The 21,298-nt window shown below is 38.0% G+C and overlaps 1 protein-coding gene across 32 annotated transcripts in view; it reads left to right on the top strand.

The window, feature by feature from the left end:
- Positions 1-21,298, top strand: part of Ptprd (protein tyrosine phosphatase receptor type D) — a 2,195,185-nt gene that overhangs the window by 1,898,099 nt on the left and 275,788 nt on the right. For all 32 annotated transcript variants that reach the window (XM_075945536.1, XM_075945538.1, XM_075945537.1 and 29 more), the window contains 2 exons: positions 14,486-14,631; positions 17,689-17,830. In XM_075945536.1, coding sequence (XP_075801651.1) covers positions 14,486-14,631; positions 17,689-17,830 — 288 coding nt within the window. The remainder of the gene's footprint in view (positions 1-14,485; positions 14,632-17,688; positions 17,831-21,298) is intronic.

Below are 21,298 nucleotides of genomic sequence, written 5' to 3'. Positions count from 1 at the left end.
GCACAGGCCTGTATTTACAAAATCTCAAAATGCCCTCTGCCCCAAAATGGGAGTAGCGAGAGACCCTGTCCTGATAGGACGTGTGTGTTTTCCAGGGAGACAGTGGAGAGGCTGTTGTATGTATAGTATAGACAGATATGTGGTGTAGCAATGTCCCAGGGTGGTGAGGGGACACATAAAATACACATGTGATTCAGTTGGTCTTCCTCAGGGCAAAATGAAAGGAAGAGTGATTTCTAGTTCGAAAGCCTTACACATGTCGGATAACATTATTTTATCTGTGAAGCAGGAGCCCCAAGCATCAGTCTTCATGAGGTCAGAGTTTAGAGCAGGGCAGGCTGCTGGAGACAGGTACAGGCAGGAAGTTGATTGAGAGATGGCATAAGGGTCCATTTGAGGTTGTAAATCATGAGTTTTCAATCATACTAGCTCTTACACTGCTGTGATTTTTCTCAGGTAGGGTCATCCCCTAAAAACGTGAAGGGAGAAAGATATGATTTAAACCAGGTTGGGGATCCTTTAGGCCGATGCACTGCAGTGAATGTTCAGGAACCTTCAGGGCAGTTTTCAGAGCAGTTTCCCTACTGGGGCCCTGGAATGTTCAGTGAAGGATGGCAAGCCGCTAAGAAAGAACTGTTTTCCCACAGGCTCCTGGGTGCGTCTGCTGCCTTTCGCCTGTGTTGTGACTGCCTTGGTGTCTTCATCACAGTACATCTCACAGAGGTGTTTAGGAAATCCTAGGTACCATTTGTCTGGGGAGTTGGAATCACAGCTATTTAAGAATCAGTGTCTCCACATCCCTTTAGATTCCCTTCTGTCTTTTTGTCTTGCAAGAAAAGAGGTCTTTTGTAATATTTTTAGATCTACCTCTATGGTTCCCAAAACCTCAGAGACTAAGAGCTGACAGAGACTCTGCAGCAGACTTTAAAGCAACATTTTCTTTCATGGAAAGAGGAACTATGACGTGGTTATAAAATGACTTCAGAAAATAAGTGGTATTCATCTCTTTTGCCATCCCAACGGGTTCGCCTCTACTTAGCAGAAGGAATTTTTATGCAGGATAACCTCAGTTTCCTTTACTAGTTCTTACTATGTTCATCTGGGATATGACCTATGCATAATACTGTATAGTCATAAGTACTCCTATTTCTCAAATGCAAAAATATACTTTCTTCCTTTCTTAATTCTCTTTGGACATTAACAGAAACTTTCAGGACCTTATCTAAAACTCCCAAATACTTGGGGTTCCATACTGATGTTTCAGAGTGATGTGCAACGGCCAATGATTTTGTAAAATTGGAGTTTTAATAATTCAGATTGTATTTTTTAGCACTAGAAAGTAGGGTCAGCACAGTAGGAAGACCTGAATATGGTCAGTGAAGCCCTATTGGTTGCCCTGGGTGTCTATGGCATGCCTGAGTCTGGCAAGAGGCCTTGGGACTCTGAAATGTTTTCTAAGTTAGCAGGGGATGGGCACATCAGCTGTCAGCCCCAGCTTCTGTTTATGCTGAGAACAATAGACATGTGCTAGAGCAGTAATTATTGGTTGATTTTCTTCTATAATAAGTGTCTTAATAATTTGTCACGAAACCCACTTAAATTGCTCTGATGTTGCCTGCACCCGTTAAATTGGGGAAGCTGAAGCAAGAAATGTTCCGTTTATTTCTGCATGCATTCACTATTGGTAAATAGTGTAATTAAATTCTTGTTTGCAGGTTTTTTACGAAGGTTATTTCTGTATGGGAAGACCCTTTGTTTTTGGACTTAGGACCCTGAGCTCTAAATTAGAGAGGGGGAATTGTTGGTAAATAAGGCCTTCACTGTCTCTGCTTCTTTGGAAAGCCTCCCATATTCCTGGAGCTTGGGTACTGTGTTTCTCTAGAAAAGCATACATAATCTGACCAAAGTGAACTGGTTCCAGGGTCCACTTTGGCCCAAGAAGACAATTAGGGAGTTGCTATTTGAAGACCCTCTGTTTCTGTGGGTTCAGAGGTGAGATAGTATTTACATATTACATGTGACCCCTTAATAGAACTGGAAAGGAAGGAGGGTAAAGGCCCTATCCTCTTGATGACTGATTCCCTGAGTGTCTGAGTGTATTGCAGCTCCCAGAGGAGAAGAATACAATGTTGCATGGTAGTGTTGGCAGGGTTATTTTATTCCAGAGAACTAAGCACACAATAGTAATGTTATTACATTAACTTCTGCTCCACCTAGAGCTCATTTTGTTTAAGTTCTTTAAAGCTTTATTTTTATCTACAAGCCAAGGAGTTGAATCCTGAGCTGTTTCAGTGCCAGGGTCCAATTACTGTCGGCTCAGGTTTGCTATGTGGACAGGGCCAGGCCACGGCTGGGTGCTTATCTATTATTACCGTCGCCTGCTTGGACATGACTTCACAGCCCTAGCATAGAGCCAGTTGTCAGGCTTTCCGTCTTTTGTATTTTCAAATAGCTGCCTGAGGAGTGTTTTCTATTGGTGGGGCCACTGCCTGAAAATGTAGAGAGCAGTTATGGTCAAGGTTAAATTCAGACAGGGGCATAATGGGTCCCTCGTGTCTGGCTAGTAGGCATGTATGTAGATGTTTCCCTTGATTCTGAAAGGGAGACCAATTTTATTTTTAAGTGAATTTAATATGTAAAAATAAGTCCCCTTGAGTACTTACTACATATATTCAGTTGGAAAGATTCCAGCAGCCAAGAATTTTTAATATCCCACAAAGCGTTGCTAGTCCTAATGGTTACCTAACATTGAATAAGAAGATATGGAAGATGGTAGCTCATTGCTGTACACTGTCTGGCTTAAAATTTGGACTGTGTGGAGAAATACATTTAAATGGAAATAAAATGGAATCTCAGTTTAGTAGGAATTATTTAGAAGGAACAGAGATTCATACCTAAAATTTTCTTATTACTTAAATAATTGTATTTGCTTTAAAGTGTTTTGAATGCCTCTAATGTGCAGGTACTACATAGAATAAAGCTATGGCATAAATCTTACAGACCTGGAATACTAATGCTTTTAGCAGGGTACTCATCTAACTGAGAATAATGCTGGCAGTTTTCAAACATGGCTGTTAAATCATCACTTCTTTTTAAAGCAACACTGTCTTAGAGGGAAGTAATTTTCTTTTTAGTTTGTGTTTTATCTTTCTCGTTGTTCATTATATACTCACATAAAGATTAACAAAAGCTAAGAGCCTTTAAAACAAAATATTTAATACCAAGGAAGTGTTTTTTAAAGAATCAGTTTTTAAGTGCTTAATCATTTCAAAGTCATAATATTTATTTAGAAAATAATATATTAATTGCAGGTTTTTGCTGTATTCTTATTATAGAGTTTTTCAGTAGCCCACACCTTTAATCTTAGTATGCGGAAGGCAGAGGCAGGCTTATCTTTATGAGTTTAATGCGAGACTGGTCTATATAAACATTTCCAAGCCAACCAGAGCTACAAATGAGACCATCTCAATCAAACAACACACACACACATACACACACAATCACACACAAAATCATTCTGTTCCTTCTGCATGATATCGTATTTTACACAAAATGCAGCTTTTTAATAATACACCAAAATAGTATACATAGTAAGCAGCTGTATTTTCCTATAAAGGTTTGTACATAATGCTTTTCAGTTTCTGGAATAAATACATTTGAATGTTGTTTCTAATCGGTCTCATGAAGAGATACACACCTACACACACCTCTTCCACATTACAGCTTGTGGGAAATATCTAAGCTACACTCATTCCAAGACTACTTTGCCAGCTTAACTGCCAGCTTGATCAGAGGGAAATTTGTGTCAGCCAAATGTTGTTGATTGATTCCCGGAGCGAATTACCTATAGTGCTGTCCCTACATGTTCATTCCAGCAGATACTTTGAGACTTCCCTGCCAGTACCCGTCAATCCCAGATTCCATCTGCAGTCACATCACATTCCAGAGCAACTAAAATGTCGGTTCTGCTGATCCAAACACTGTGTATATTGCAACAGGCCTGTTCACATGTACAAGAGGGCAGGCCCATGGGTCGGAGCAGCAATGAGGTGTTCAATATATTGTAGCGATTTATCTTACTTCAAGATATATCACTACTCAAGTCATAAACACTTACTTTACAGCTGTGAACGGAATGGTCTCAACATCATAACTTTTTATTTAACATAGAACTATGGGTATTATGACCAAAATAAACAGTCCTCTTCTTTGGCTACACCAGCGCTATAAAACTCCTCTGAACTATTGACATTCTTAGTAAGACTGGCCATTTGTTTTGGTGTAAGGCATTCAGGGTAACCACTGGTTTATGACACAATCTTGAAGCACAGCATTGTCTGTGCGGCCATTCTCACAGGCCTTGTACCAGAATCATACGTTCTAATGAAAACACCCCATCAGTATCGCGGCTTAGATAGTTTGCTTTCTGTATCCAATATGTTCAAAATATACAGACTCTGCATCCTTCTTCATTCAGCAGAATGATGTAATGGAAACGGGTCAAAGCCACGCATAACATACAGTATTTACTGGCATTTTCTTCATTTCCTCTTAATGTTAATATTTTTCCGTGGCTACTTAACACAGATACCGCAAAAGAAGCTCCTCCACTTTTGGAATGCCCGAGCTATAAAACTTCTCTAAACTACTGCCGGTTTCAGTAAAACTGGCCATTTATTTTGGAGTAAGACACTCAGAGTAACCGCTAGTTTATGACATAATCTTGCATCACAGATTCACTCGAGGAATCAATCAGCCCCATTTCCATAGACTCCACTTTCACTTTGGTTAAGCTGGCAAGATAGTCTGGAAAGAAATGTGGCTCTGAAACTTGTATCCTTTAGCATCTTTAGTATATAATTAGTTTTCAAAGCAGAGTCATTACATCACTCACTGGTAATTTACTTCCTATTTAATCATAATTTATCAAATCGGATATGCTGACCATCATAAAAAGCTATTATTTATTCTTCATCCTAACCTGATACACATTGTATGCCTGCAAACTGAGTCACCCAGGGCAGGTAACTTGCTTATTTAAAAGGAGTGAAACACCACATATAAGCAAATTGGCACACGCACAGCATAGGCAGAAGCCGCACCACTACCCCCAGTTTTTTATTTCTAGACTCTGAGCCAACGTCGTGTCCTTTTTTCTCTAGAATATTCCAGTGTCCTTTCTTTCATTCATTTTTAATATTAACTTATTTTTTCCTTCTTCTTAAGAGAGTGTATTGCCATGTACCCATGCCTAATCTAGAATTTGCCTTGTAGAACTCAAAAAGATTAGAACTTTTCAAAAAGATCTACCAGCCTCTGCCTCCCAAGTGCTGGGATTAAAGACCTTTCTCTATGCCGAGAGATATTATTTTTAAGAATATCTTAGAGTTATGTTCCATTCTGGTTTCATTTTCAACACCACCAGCAAAGGACCTGCATGAGAGAAGAACCAAGAATGAGACTTTTCAACGTGAAAGGCTTTCAAACAGTATGGACTGTTGGTTATTCTTCTTTCCAGCCATACTGGCATATTAGCAGAAGTGACAGAAGCTGGGGTCACATCTGAGGTGAAATATGTTGGAACCCACCATTGCTTCTTGCTGCTCAGACCTGTGGGGTGATCATCTTGGACCCACACGTGTGAGCAGGCCTGCAGCCGTATGCACAGCGCTTTGAACATCAGAGCTGGCATTGTTTTTGCTGTTGTTTTTCTGGAATGTGAGGTGACTGCAGATGGTATCCAGGATTGGAGGGAACTGGAGGAGAAGTCCCAAAGTGCTGGAAATGAGTTACTCCTGGAACAAATCAATCACATTTTAACTGACACCAATTTCCCTCTGGTTAAGCTGGCTAACTATTCTGGCAATAAAGGTAGTTCAAAATTTTTCCAGCAGCTGTAATGTGGGAGAGGTGTATGTACATGTGAACACATTCAATGACTCATAAAACTGATAAGAAATGATAGTTCTATAATGTCAGGTTGGTTAGTGTGTTGACGATCTATCAGTATTTTCTGGTTACTAGGAATATGCCAGATGTTGTGGTGAATGTTTGCTCTCCATGATCCCGGTTGGTTAGTGTGTTCATGGGCTATCAGTGTTTGCTAGTTACTGGGAATATGCCAGACATTGTGGTGAATGTTTGCTCTCCATGATCCCGGTTGGTTAGTGTGTTCATGGGCTATCAGTGTTTGCTAGTTACTGGGAATATGCCAGACATTGTGGTGAATGTTTGCTCTCCATGATCCCTTTAGAGCTCCTAACAAGCTTATAGGTTGGTCCTATGATTTGCTCGGTTTTAACACATAGAAATGAATAGTCAGGGGCCGGGCGGTGGTGGCTCACGCCTTTAATCCCAGCACTCAGGAGGCAGAGGCAGGCGGATCTCTGTGAGTTCGAGGCCAGCCTGGTCTACAAGAGCTAGTTCCAGGACAGGCACCAAAAGCTACGGAAAAACCCTGTCTCGAAAATCCAAAAAAGAAAAGAAAGAAAGAAAGAAATGAATAGTTATGTCTGTATAAACAGCATAAAAACTCTGTGTTTTGAACTCCTTCTAGATCATAGATTGTCTTTTTCTACAATTGTATGTTATATTGCTACATGAAACTATTCTTATTTGTAGTACTATTACACTGATGACTTAGTTCTTTTTTCAAAGGAAAACCTAATACTTATTTTATAAGTCACTTCTGTTGATGATAAAATATAAATGTCACTCAACTGAATTGCCAAATCTTCTGGGAAATATTATCTGAACTGAACTAAATTTCTACTGAATATTCCCTTAATGCTTCTTAATTAAAAGCAAAGAATGAGTTGCAACAACAGCCCTTACAAATAAAACCAAGCTTACAAGTTGTAACATGTAGCATATTTGAAATTTTTATAACTCATAATAATCTACATTAATTTAAAATATAGGGTATTTTATATGTAGATATGTGATTTTATAGTTTGTTGATAGAGTAAAATAAATCATAGAGGTCCATGGAAGTCACTAAAATGGACAGAGAATCCTAGCAATAAAATCAAAACTGCTGAAATCTAATTAATTTCTATGACAAGTTTCCTGCATGAGAGTGTCAGAAATGAATTTGGAAGTCTAAGATGTATTTGACTATTTTACCTGGGAGGAGGTGGAAATTTGTTTTTTTTTTCTTTTCTTTATTCTCCTTTTATGAATTAAAAAAAGATATTAATAAAAAAATTGGAAAGTATTTTTACAGTATACAATAATATTTTCATGAGTTCTTCTACAAAGTCACTTCTTTCCTATTGATGTTTGTGACTTCATAACTAAGCATACCTTCTTATGTCTCAATGGAAAATGTTCAGATCAGGCTAGAAGAAGTTTGCTTTTTGGATTGGGAATCAGCTAGCACCCTTCCCAAATGATCATCTTTCTTCTTCACCTTCTGTCTCTCATTTTAAGTAGCTGAAACCTTGGCAGTAATAAAGTCATAATCTTTAGTATTATCAGTGGCATGGCCAGTAAGACCTCTGATATAACATAGGTGTTTAATACTTACGTTATTAATCAAGACCAACCTATTAAAATTTCTAATAAGCTTTACAATTGTCAGCTTTTCATAGTGATTTCTATATGTAATAGTTTATCATACTTTCTGGACTTTTACACTAAGAATAAAGAACATCAGAGTTATATATAAATATGAGTGAGCCATAAATATTGTTAATGTTTTTACAAGGGTTATTTATTTAAAAAGAATTATTGGAGGCTTTTGATGATGCTGAAATAGAAGCAGCTGGAATCCTTTTTTTTTTTATCTTTTTTTTTATTGAGAAAATGAGAAAAACAAGTTTCCACCTCCTCCCAGCCTCCCATTTCCCTCCCCCTCCTCCCACTCCTTTCCCCCTCCCTTTCGAGTCTAAAGAGCTGTCAGGGTTCCCTGCCCTGTGGTAAGTCCTAGGTCCTCCCCCCTCCGTCCATATCTAGGAAAATGAACATCCAAACTGGGTAGGCTCCCACAAAGCCAGCACATTACGTAGGATCAAAACCCCTTGCCATTGTCCTTGGCATCTCATCAGCTCTCATTGTTCGCCATGTTCAGAGAGTCCAGTTTTTATCCCATGCTTTTTCAGTCACAGTCCAGCTGGCCTTGGTGAGCTCCCAGTAGATCAGCTCCACTGTCTCAGTGGGTGGGTGCACCCCTCGTGGTCCCGCAGCTGGAATCCTTTAACAATTAAGACAAAGTCTATCTATATTCTTTAATGTTATAAAATTTTGGTTTCTAAATATTAATTGAACTAGATATATTTTCAATATAATTGTGTTATATATTTAATGACTGTTCAGATAGACATTGGGAGGATTTTATTCTGATTGAAGATGAGTATAATCTCTAAATTAGATAACATGAGAGAATTAATTTTGCTCAAGAGAAGAGCATGTACCAGTGCATGGAGGGCAGAAAATCAAGTACATGGTGGACAGAAGTGGACATGTGTTTGGAAAATTCTAATAGCAGCAGTTGACAAAGATCTAGAAAGCTTAATCAAATTTTCTAATTTACTTGACAACTGTGGGCTTTTTTCCCTGTCTCTTGTGTGAGTGGAAAATACATAGCTATCATTACATATTTATACAAGCACTAAAACAAAACTCAAAAAGAATGAAAGAGAAAATAAAATCCTCCACAGTAATATATAATATTGATAAAATATATGAAACCCTGGCATGAGGGTGATCAGACTAGAGATATCAGTCACAGCTCTCAACTAAGCAGACATTGCAGTTATTTAGAAATATTTGCCTAGTCCTCTCCCCAACAGATTTTCTCTTTTATGGGCCTGGGAATGAGGCAGCACACACCTGTACATTTTTACTCCGAGGCTTTCAGTTAATTCTAATATACATTTTAGGAAGAAAAGCAAGGCCATTCTTATTGGGTATAAAAATAGACATCTATAAAATATTCAAAGTGTATTAAGTGGCCCAGGAATTGGTCATGGGACGGATGTGTCAGAATATGATATTGAGTTTGGAGGGTTGAAGCTCTGTGACATGAAGAGCCACAAACAGAAGTGGCCATGTGGGAAGAGGAGTCTAGGGAGATGTGGGTCATAGTGTGCATTCATGTGCTGCTTTTGCAAAGTTAGAAAGGAGTTTTTCAAGTATCCGAAGCATAGGCTAGACATTGAGAGCAGACTTCAAGTGGGGTATATGCTGCAGTAAGTCAGATCGAGTGTGCCAAGTACTTTCCCTTCCTTTCTCTTTCTCTCCCTATTGCTTTTCCTGTCCATTGGTGTACAAACCAACTCTTAACAGCTTAAATAATGGTAGCTGCATAGAGGCTCCTGTCTATAAAATATGAGCACACTCCAGCAGCTATTTCCAGAGAATTTGTAGCTGAGACCTTAGTAACAGCGGTGGTTTCTGTAGTCATAGTAGTGCATCACTGAGAGGTCTTAAGGAGAAGGAGAATCAATAGCCAGGACTTTAACGTGTTTGATGTTTCTTATGGGCAGATGTTGATCATATATATAGACTACTTAAGAATGAATGTAGTCAACTCTGCTGAACTTGGAGCCTAGGTAACTTGTGTCTGAACTTTGTGGCATATCTGTAACTTTCTACCTTCTGTGTTTGAATAGTAAAACAGGGCCTCACAATTATACTAGAAGCTCATAAGTCTCTTGGGTCTAAATCTCCCTGGTTCTCTTTTGATCTTTCCCCCTCTTCCTTTTGCTGCAAATTCCTATATTATTTTAAAGCTTTCTCTCAGTTTATAAGATAAAGTCAGAAGTACACTTTGTGGGCCCACTGGAAATCCTTGAGTATAAGATCATGAAATCACTTCCTCTAGTGCATGCAAATTATTAAGAATAGTTATTTAATTCATTTAAAAGTATTCTGTCCTCTAAATCAAAATTTAAAGCTAAGAGGTTGTTTAGGAAGTCATATTAAATGGAAATGGAGTAAGCAATTCATTTAATGGACTGACTTTTAGGGCCTTGGTTGGCCATAGGTACACCAGTGAGAAAGTTCAGATTAAGCGTGACCATGTTAAAGGCAAAACACCCCTATGTTAGCAAGTTTACAGAACACATATTGGGAAAACCACACAGTTCCCAGTTGTGCTGTGAGCTCTGTCTTCCTCACATACACATTACCTTGGGGACCTCTTCATGTTCCCGAGACCTTTGGGACCTGTCTTCTCCCTGCACTCCTGCCCAGTGAAAATCAAGCTTATGGTAGTAGCATTCACACAAGTTCTAGCCACTCTTCATGTTCCCCTAAGTCACAAAATGATGTCCTCTGGCTGGAAGAGAAGGTAAAGCCTATATTGGTTATTGCGCTTCTTTGAACTACCTTCTTCTGCTCTTTCATTTCCCACCCTGTTATTGTAGGTACCCTGTTAATGATCTGTTCTTCAGAGTTCTTGCCTTGACATGTGCAGGCACAAGTCTGAGACAACTCAACTTGAAGGTTCGCGAAAAGGGAGGAAGCCGGTTCCTGAATACAGGCTGCCTACATCTTCATCCTTCACATCCTCTCTCCTTTTGTATCATATAGCAGTGTTATTAACCTTCCCATTTCAAGATCTTGAGAAAAATGTTATGACTAATATCCCTTTAAAATCAAAACTCTCTATTTAAGGAAATGATAATCAGTGAAAAGAAATGAAGCCAATTAGTTTCATGCTGCTTAGTGTTTTTCCCTGTAAGACATATTTCCTTGAAGTCCACAGAAACATCATATTAATTAGAGTTAAATTTGACAAATGGTATCACATTTCTTCCTTCACTTTATAGTGTGTTCTCCGCTCTATGATCCTATTTTAAGTGAGTTGCAGTTGACCAAACTAATTATATCAAACCTGAGTCATTTTAAACTTTAAGAATTTTCCCTATCTTCTTCCATAGATACTAAAAATTCATCAATGGATTTGTCCTGCTAATATCTGGCTATCCCTAACAAATTCTACTAAAGAGAAAATTTTATCCTCAGTAGTACATGTGGTTAAAGATGATCAAGGTAGTTTGCTAGTTTTGGTTCGTTCACTCCATATATATTGTCAAAACCTGCTTGAGTTAAAGTGCATTGCTTAAAGCAGTCTTGGTAGCTTTATGTGAGGAGCAATTGCAGCCAGCTAGCTGCATTAGTCATGGAAGGCCAGGGCTTTATGTAGTGGCAACTGAACACTTCTTTATTGCTCTTTCTCTTTATACTCTTGGCATTTCTTTCACTTTTTTCTTCAGGCTAAGTATACATTGATGTTTGTATTTCATAGAATGAAAGCCTTCATGACACAGCCTTGTACTTACCCTTGTGCGTGATGTCCTCATTTGTTATACGCTCCTTTGTGATATCCTTGTTTGTGGGGTTTGAGTTAAAACTATGTTTTGCTCTTTTAATTACATACTTCTTCTTCCTTCTTCAGAGCATGGCTAACATTTGGGAAGAATGTACTCCAAAATATGATAGTGTGTTGAACCTAGTTCTTTTCATCCTTTGCCAGTGTAGATGGGAGATTCATGTTTCATGTTGTTATGCCCTCTGAAGGTACAAATTTTCACTTTCCCCCACATTACTGGGATCATGAAGTTTAACCCTGTATTACATATCTGCTAGCACCTTTCTGCCAAGAATTGGCTGCATTAGTCTTAGAACTGGTTTGGCCACAACAATTATTTATCCAACACTCATGCCTACTGAAAGGATTATCAGTAACATCTATTACTTCCCATCATACACCAATGACATTTATTCCTTTTATGGTTTGAAAATTGTGGGGAAGATATTCCATGCAGATTGTAAGAATCTGAAACTTTCCTGCATTTGTTGGAAAGAGAAACAAAACAGTGAATAGAACCCCTTACAAATGCTTCCAGTGCAGGGGAACCCATAGTTGTTCTAGGGTTATTAAATATACTGTTGGGGTGTGTGTGTTTTCATCTCATCTATTGGCTCTCCATTTCTTTTCTATAATCTTGCAAGAAATTTGAAAACAATGTAGGTGGATTTAATTTATGCTGGTCAGTTTTGGAATATAGACTGGAGATTAAAGGGGCTCAAAATTGACAGTATTGTGACATTTAACACAGCAAAGCAGTGGACAGACTTTATTTCTCAAAGACAGTCACTAGGAATTTTCTTTTCTTTATTAATTATGTTTTATGGATGAGATTGTTTTTATTTTTATGGATTTATTTTTATTAGGTACTGACTAGGGGGCATTTATTATCAATTTGCATTGCTTAAAATAGTGGAAAGCAAAATAAGAAAGCTCGTAATACCATGATTATTTTCAGAAAAGTGACATTAGTTCTTTTGTTTTGTTTTGTTTTAAATCCTTCTCAGTGTTAGTTTAAAATCATTTTTAAGTATTTCCCATCATTCATTGTAATTACCTCATTTACATTTCTACCCATGATCCTATATGTGGTAGTGAACAGGGCTGGGGGAGTCATTTCATTCCTAGCTTTTCCTAACACAAACATGCTTCAGACATCAAGAAGCTGAATTTGTTGACGAGAAGTAGAGTCACCTCCTATGAATACCCTGTAAAGAAATTTCTCTCTTTCTCTTCTCCTGCACTCCTGCATTTGTGTGACTCTATAGTTAGATAGGAAACCTCAAAACAGGAGAATATCTGCAAAATACTTTATTTCTATCTCTTAGGTTGACAGTGAAGAAATAGTAAAACTATGATTGTCCACAATAATGCCTCTGTCTGTCTGTCTGCTTACATAATTATCTATCTCCCTACCTACCTACCTACGTATCTGTCATCATCATCATCTGTGAAATAACAGTGAACCTCAGATGGGCATCTGTTTTCCCTGTCTGCAGAGAAATGAAACTGAGTCGGACCATGTCATGGGATTAAAAGACAACAGGTCGAAGCAAGACTGAGGGTAGAGTTTCATGGTAGCAATGAGCAACGAGCAAATAACAAATGTTGCTATTATTTTCTTCAGTCCCAGAATTTGAAGATTAAATTCAAATTAAATGTTAACTAGAACTATTAATAGCTACTGTCAGTGATACCAGTAAAGAACAGAGGGTGATAAAATCTGTAATGGAGTAAAAGAAAAGAAAGCAAAATAGAAATGTAAAGTGTTCTTGACTTCAAAACACTTTCCAAATATATCAATTAAAAATATCTCAAATATGAAGAAAGGCGAGATGGCTCAGCAGTCAAAAGCTCTTGCTGCTGAACGAGTTCCCAGCACCCATATTTGGTGGCCCACAATCTGTGTATCCAGCTCCAGGGGATCTGATGCCCTGTTTTGACCTCTTCATATCCTCACACACATGTGCACACATGCCCACAGACATTATATATCCTCTAATCAAAATATGACCTTTTAAATATTGTGCAGATCTGTAACAAAGACAGGAAGACATAGAAAAAAGCAACTGACGTAGTCCCACTTCACAAACCATCATCATTATTGCTTTCTTATACTTTGCATAATTTTATGTGTTTTCTTATCAGGTGTCCCTTAGATAGAATTCTGTATTATCATTCTGTGGCTTTTCACTGACTCATAAATATTTCTCCTGCCATATGATAAAACAGCTTACACTCATAAAATATTTCATCTTCATCGTATAATCAATTTCAGCATAAACATCAACATTACATATATATATATATATATATATATATATATATATATATATGTATATTTGTTACTTATATCCCTCTGCTCATCAGATTTCCCAATGAATATTCTTGTATATAAATAAGATCTACATCTTACATCATCACTCTGACTGATTTTTAGATTTTTGATATATAGGATAGGAAAAAAGCCTTTTCAAGGAGCAAGAGAAGTGTAATTGCTGAAATATTTAGTGGAAACAGAGACCCTGAAACTGCATTTTCCATTTTTTATCTTTGTCAATCATCAGTGGAAGTTTCCTAAAAAGCCCCCTTTCCCTGTGTCACAGGAAGCTTCTCCTAGTTCTTTTTCATAAAATGAGGAGAAAGTGACAGGAGAATGTGTGGAAGTCCCCGTGCCATTTTTCCTTCCTGTTTCCTGCTGTGCCTTCTAATTCCAGGCTATATTTCTTGTCTCTTTAAAATTCCCTAGAACTTCACTTAAATGTCACTGATTTTAATAGCCCGGCATGGCAGCACTGCTTTCTGGCAGTGTCCTGATAGTAACATCAAAGCAAATGTGCTGGAATTTTACTCACTTTGATTGATGAGCTTTTGTTACAGAGGACAAATTGGATTTTTAAATACTGGTAATAAAAATTAATGTGTGATGTTGCGTTTTGGATGTTATAGGATCTCTGCCTTAATACAGGTTTCAGCAATGAAAGCTCTACCAGGTAACAGAACTTGACCACAAAGTTACCATCAAAGGCGCAAGGTGCTTAGCTCATTTTTCAATCTTCCCACACTGATGTGAATTAGACCGTGTACTGTGAGCGGAAAGTGTACTTGGGAAATGATCTGTATTTTGATATTTCTGCTAATTGTGGTGTTTATTTCTTCTTATTTCAGCACCGCCCAGGTTTACACGAACTCCGGTTGATCAGACAGGGGTCTCTGGTGGAGTTGCGTCTTTCATTTGTCAAGCTACAGGGGATCCAAGACCTAAAATTGTCTGGAACAAAAAAGGAAAGAAAGTCAGCAACCAGAGATTTGAGGTATTAGGTCCATTGTTCTGTTTCTCTGGGGAAGAACACATCTATTCACTCTCTGCTCTGTCATGGGTTGGCATAAGCACTGAGGTGCAACAATTATGTCACCAGCAATGAGCCCTGTAGCTCAATATCTTTCTAGAATAGAGAACGTGATCATTGGAGTGGCTGAGTTTGTATCCACGTGTGTAAAAACTTTAGAGTCTGGAGAGGTGACTTTGCAGAGAGCTTGCCTGAGATTCTGCAAGTAAAGGGCCTAGAGCAGTCTAGAATCACCTGCTAAGGAAGACCGCTTTCTTTTAAGATTTCATGATAGAATCCAGTGATCTCAAGTCTAGTGGCTGCACGGAAAGGTGTTGATTTTATAAGTCCCTACCCTCTCAGTCCCAAAGTTTAAATGCAGTTTTATTTTTGTGGAAAAGGATTTCAGTCTCTTTTACCAAAAGGCAACAGAAGAGCAAGGATTGCCACGTGGTAGTGGTGGCACATGCCTTTAATCCCTGTACTCAAGAGGCCTGAGGCAGGCTGAACTCTTTGAGGGAGAGGCCCTCCTTGTCTACAGAATGAGTTCCACATTCCAGGACATGCCCCAAAGCCACAAAGAAACTCTGTTTCAAAATAAATAAATACGAATAAATAAATAAATAAATTTTTAAAAGAAGAGGAAGAAAAGGGAAAAAACCAGCAAGGATCAACTTCGCTAGTCCTATGGACTAGAATAAGAGATTCACTTCCGTGTTTTATTGGTATAAAAAGCCAGACAGTCTACTTATGTAAGGAGACCAATGGAGACTTTTTCCTTCCTGCAGGAGGAAGTGCTAAATCCCTTCATACTTTCCTCTAGGGTGCTTGGAAAGAAGTGTGTGGCTTAGGAATCTGTTCATTCAGAAGCAAAACACACTTATAAATGAAGCCATGTAGAGTGTCCTGTGGCTTTTAGGGGACATTAAGACTCCTCGACGATGGTGTATTATAAAATCTTCATTCCTTTTTGCCTTATTTTCTAATAGATTTCACAGCCTATTTCAGTTTGGAAAATTGATAATAATCTGTGGTGAGAAATAAAAATCCCAACTATAAACCTAGTGTGTTGTCACCATTCAGAGTGTGGCAGGGTGATGGGTTCATATTTATAACAGTGCTGGCTAGGGATAGCAGGGAAATTTAAAATTTTGACTCCAAATCATAACCTATACTTTTACATATAAATTTTAATTTGTATATATATTTGGATTTAAGACACAATGGCTTAAGATTGTCTTAAAACACCTTCACAGAACTTCTTTTACCATATAAAAATGATGCATTGTGTGTGTGAACTTGGGGTATACAACCTTTTTTCCCTTTTATCATTAAAATATTTCTTGCTGTCAAAAGTTTTCTTTTATATGCTTGCTGTTAAGAGTGATTTCCTACAAAAAAGTTATAAAAATAAATGATAGAACACATATTTCAAAGCATGAGATCCTCTTTGTTCATAGTTGTTAACGAGACTCATATAAACAGATTCTGGGGAAATTATTTTTATACAAAGTGGCTAAATGAGGTGATACTGAGTCCTGTGCTGAAATGCCTTAACAAGTTGCTAGTTTGTGTAGACACGCACACACCCAGTCACGTACACGTCCTTACATACCTTATATGCCCGTGTGAGGAGGAGATGAAACTGATTTTCCTGCCACTTCTGTTGCCTGTTGCCTGGTAAGCATATATAGGCTGCTGCTTATGAAATTATCTTTCAAAGTGGGAGTTAGAACGCTGGCTTTTAATACGTGACAATATAGAAAAGTTTCAGTATACAAAATGGTTAAGGAATATGAATATACAATTACATTTAATTAGAATTAATTGGAATTTATAATAATGATCTTTATACATTTTCCTATATTAAACCATAGAATACTCCTAAATAATTTTACGTGAAGTTGTGGACTATTTGAGAAAAGATTTTAGTAACTGGATCTTTTCTAGATGTATACTAGATTCATGTTAAAATGTGTGCTTAATAGAGTTGGAAATTTATAGTGGTGTTTTGAGACATTTAGTATCTCTAAATTTATGGTTAAAATGGAATACATAATGAACTAAAATGAATACAATTAAAATATTTAGCCTGCTTCCTCTGTATGCTAATGCATGCACACAGAAAGTGGGATTAAGCAACTCTGAACTGGGTTTGTTAGAAAGTCTAGTTTATCTACAGTCAAGGCGTATGGAAACACTACAAAAGCGCAGTGTCCCAGTGAGCGGCTGTAGTCAATCTCTGTGATGGAAGGGTAGTGCTGTCCACACCTATCGTCATGGTTTGCAGACATGATTCTCGTTCTTTTCCCTACTGTTAGCAACCAGATCACCAGTGGGGTTCTTCTTTTTCACAGTGGAGCTCACAATGACAGTGCATTCAGGGCTGGTACTTAGAAAATAATTTTTGACCTGGTGAGGCAAACCTCCTCTTCATGGCCAGAAGGCCCTAAAAATGCAGAAAATGCTAAGCTGGAACAAATACTGGAATGAATTATGACGAAATTCGCGCGTGCTGACAGGCTTTTGGGTATGACTGTCCTCTTGTTGTCTGCTTAAGTACTACATTTATGCAGTTTTTCTTCATGGTTCAAACATACATGTATATTGTTAGGAACACGACCCTTTAAAGAGACAGAAGTATTTGTGGTGATAGGCCCTAAATTTTCACTTAATTTTCTGAGTATTCAATGAGTCCACATAAGCACATGTGCTGTCAAAGTCAATAACTCAATTTTATCCATCACAATCGTGCCATATTTGTATAATTACTAGATATGTTAATGAAGAAAATGATTGTGGTTTCCTTGGAGATTAGAAGTCTACTCCTGTGTATTTGTAGTTTTTGTCTTTTTTGTTACAAGGTATGTACATTGATCAAATGTTCTGCTCTAGCACCCTACTAGAAGTCAGTGCTCTGTCAGACCGATGCTTGGTCCATTTGGAGCCTAATGGCTGTCTCTGTACTACGGCACTGAGAAGTTTAGCTGAGGGATGGATGCTTGTAACAACACCTGTGACAGCTATTGTTTCCTCTAATAGGTAATAGAATTTGATGATGGATCTGGATCAGTTCTCAGAATACAGCCGTTAAGAACTCCACGGGACGAGGCCATTTATGAATGTGTGGCTTCCAATAACGTGGCCGAAATAAGTGTGTCCACCAGACTCACAGTTTTACGTGGTAAGTGCTCAAGTTCAAGCCTATTGTTGTGTTGCTGGAGCAATTCTCAATGCCAAGTGTTTTTCTAGAGGCTTGTTCAGAGACCAGTGTTGTGGTATGATCGTACGAGAAAAGGGTTTAAGTAAAACGTTGTGATGTGCCAAATGTTATTTGGACAGTGAATCGCTTTGTTTCTTGAAGGAATGCTAATCAGGAAGAGAAAATGACATTGAAAAGTGTTTGTTTTAAATGCCTGATGCCATTTTGATTTTGGCAAGAAAATCTAGATGGGAAAGTGTATGGCTTGCTCCTTTGTGCCTGGTTTTGTTTTTAACTCCTACTTCTATTGTTTCTTGTACACGCTGCTTTACCCATGCTGACACTCATGGATACTAAATTAAAAAAGTAATACTATGTAAAGATGAGCTTCCCTCCCTAAATTGTGAGCTCAAAGCCAAGGATAAGATATACACATTTTTATGTCAAAAATTGTTCTTTTCTTTTAGTCATTTTTTGAATTAGTATCCATTGAAGAATAAAATAAGATGGTGAATCGCCTCTTCCTCTGTGTGGCTTTTGCAGTTTGGTAGAGCATGGCATGTTCTCCTGTGTGCCTATTTTGTGGAGTTTCTTTACCATGATGGTACTGCAGTGTAAAATGTGGCCAACTGCTATATTTTCAGTCCATATTATTGAGTTGAAATATGAGCATTGCTTAACTGGACAGCTAGTAGATCACATTATCATGCTAATATTTTTGTGTGTCTTTATCTCTTTCTCTGTTATACTCTTCTCTTGTTTTTGCTTTGGAATTGATTGTTTGCAAATTGTTCAATAGACTTTTTAATATAATTTTGACAGTATTTGAAAAGAAATTAAACAAGAACGAGAAATTTCTAGATGTTTTAAGTGGCGAGCTCCCCAGAGAAGAAAACTTTAAAGCCAAGATGAGAGCTGGAAGAATTCTAGAGTTCAGCACTAGAGTTTCAATTCTCTGGAAGGGCACATGCAGGTGAAAAGGAAGATCTAGTAAGAAGCTTTCAGCTCTCTCTAAAGTGAGGCTTCTGGCTATATTCCTGTGCTGCTGTTCTTAGAACCTAGACATTTAGCCCAAAAGCTGCTTTGAAAACCGAGTCCCAAACTAAGAACAATGAAAGTGTCCACTTCAGAGAAAATAGTCATTGCAGGTTAACCCATGAAGACAGTTTTTCATCATTGCATGCAGTCCAAGCCTCCAATTCTAGAGAATTCCAGCCAATTTCAACCCGTGATTAAGCTCAAAAATTGATGGTAGAAGTCCTATGTTTTTCTCCTCATAATAAACCACATAAATGGAGGAATAAAATCCAATGGCCAGTTATTAACATTCAGATGTTAAATTTTAAGGGAGCATTCATCTGTGTGTGTAGGTGATATATTCATGTTATGAAGCATCTTGATGAATGCAAATCTATATTTGTATGTTCATAGTTTAAGCAAGGCTTGAGACTAGGTTCAATCCTTACACGCCCATACCTGAGCAAACTCAGACTCACCTGTGATACTCTTTGAAACATCCAATGGCCATTGATTCTCCCAGTAGTTAGCGAGTGTGAAATAAACAGAATTAATTAAGAACTTTTGGGCTTTTTGATTTTATCACCTAAGCTCCCTTGAATTTCTGCAAAGGAAACAGTATATGTGGTTTTCTTAACTTAATCTTTATTTATTCATGATCATATCAACAAAATGTTGGCATAAAATATTATTTTCCTTAGAAATTCACAGGGTTATATGTTTTCCTGTTTCCTGGCCACTGGACCCCTGTCTCCTGTGCTTTAAATAGTTCACCACTGTGTAAACAAATGCGTTTGACAACTTCAATATGATCTTGACTTTCTACATGACCACTTGTCATATGTTATTCATTTGAATGAAAGACATGATTATAATAAGATATTTAACCTTCCTTTCTTAGATAATTGCATTTACTCCTTCTCTAAATGTTTCATGAGAAAATTCAAAGGTGACATTGAATAACGGAAAAGTAGAAAAGCCACAACCTTAGAGTCCTTCCTTCCATTTCCATTTCATGAAATAACTGAGGATGGAATCATCTTTGGTTCACAGGGTCGCCTCTTTAACCTTTCTAGGTGTTGATAATTATATTCATAAAAACCATTTAATAATAGGACAGCAATAAACGAGTGGTTATGGGCTTAGAACATTGTGAAATGTTTGGGAGGTGGATGTGTGTGTGTTATAGCTAATGAGTTTTCTGGCCGTCTTGAGTTTACTTTCTCTTGCGGATCATGTTGGCCGATATTCAAGAGTTCCCACTTGGCAAGAGATGGAGACCACTCTATACTTGCTGTCCAGTGGCCCTCAGCACAGGCCTGTTTCAGCTACATGGGTCATTTATTTTCTTCCCACTTTGCTGACAAGTGCCAAATATGTGCCAACTGTCATGATGGCTTTTGTCTAAGTAGGATGGATGGAGAGCACTCATTTATTTCAAATAGGCTCTGCGCGATCCTATGTAATTGGATATTCAAATGTCTGACCTGGGTGACTAAACGCAGAAGACATTATAATAATAATACCCTGACTACTCATGTGCACTGAAGGATCATTTGGGGGACTCTTTCCCTCAGTAGTTTTTGTCAAATTTTCCCTACTCTGAAAAAAGCATTTTCACAGTACAGACACCTTAAAGCTCAAGGCTGGCCATGCCCTGAGATGAGATATTGGGCAGTTAAGCATACATTCTGTAAAATGTAGTTCCCAGAATGGGACTTAAAGGTTGAATGTGCTCATTCAGGTTGTTTTATTATTATTATCACCTTTATTTTCTGTGGTTATAGAAGTACAGACACATCCTGGCACTAGGTACCTGGGTCTTTAGGAGGCTTTGTATGATTGCTGGATACATGTAATTCCTCCAGACCATACTGGAAGTGAAGGCTGCTGGGATCACTAAGCTTGCTGAGGACTGAGGCTTATCTTCTGTGGAATATTGCTGAGAACAATGGATTAATATTAGACTTGTGGGTTGGTGCGTGCACGGGACCAGAGGTACATCTTAAGAGTAGGGATTGGCATCTAGATGAAATGGTTCTCTGGATCTGACTTGATTGCCTGGGAGGCTTCCCTGGTATCTGCAGGGAAACATAGAAATGTATATATAATGAAACTGGGAGGGAGCACATTCTACTGATGTGTGTTAGTAGCCACTGGGCAAAGGAGACAGTGCTTTGTAAAGTCTCTTCTTACGACTGAAGCATCTAAGACTGCTGCTTTGTGGCTAGAGGAAAGGGGTCAAAAATCCTTCCTTCTTACTCACAAAATTCCCTTGCACTAAAATGAAGTTCTAGCATAATTGAGTCATTATTTTCATTCCTTTCCTTCATACATGACCAAATTCATTCATGTTTCTTGAACTTTTTTTTGAGGGGAGGCAGTCTAGAAATACATTTTATTCAAACTAGTTATGCAAAATTGACATTTTCT

This window comes from Microtus pennsylvanicus, chromosome 13 (assembly GCF_037038515.1).
Source record: "Microtus pennsylvanicus isolate mMicPen1 chromosome 13, mMicPen1.hap1, whole genome shotgun sequence".
NCBI lineage: Eukaryota > Metazoa > Chordata > Mammalia > Rodentia > Cricetidae > Microtus > Microtus pennsylvanicus.
This window is presented reverse-complemented; position numbering and strand designations above follow the sequence as displayed.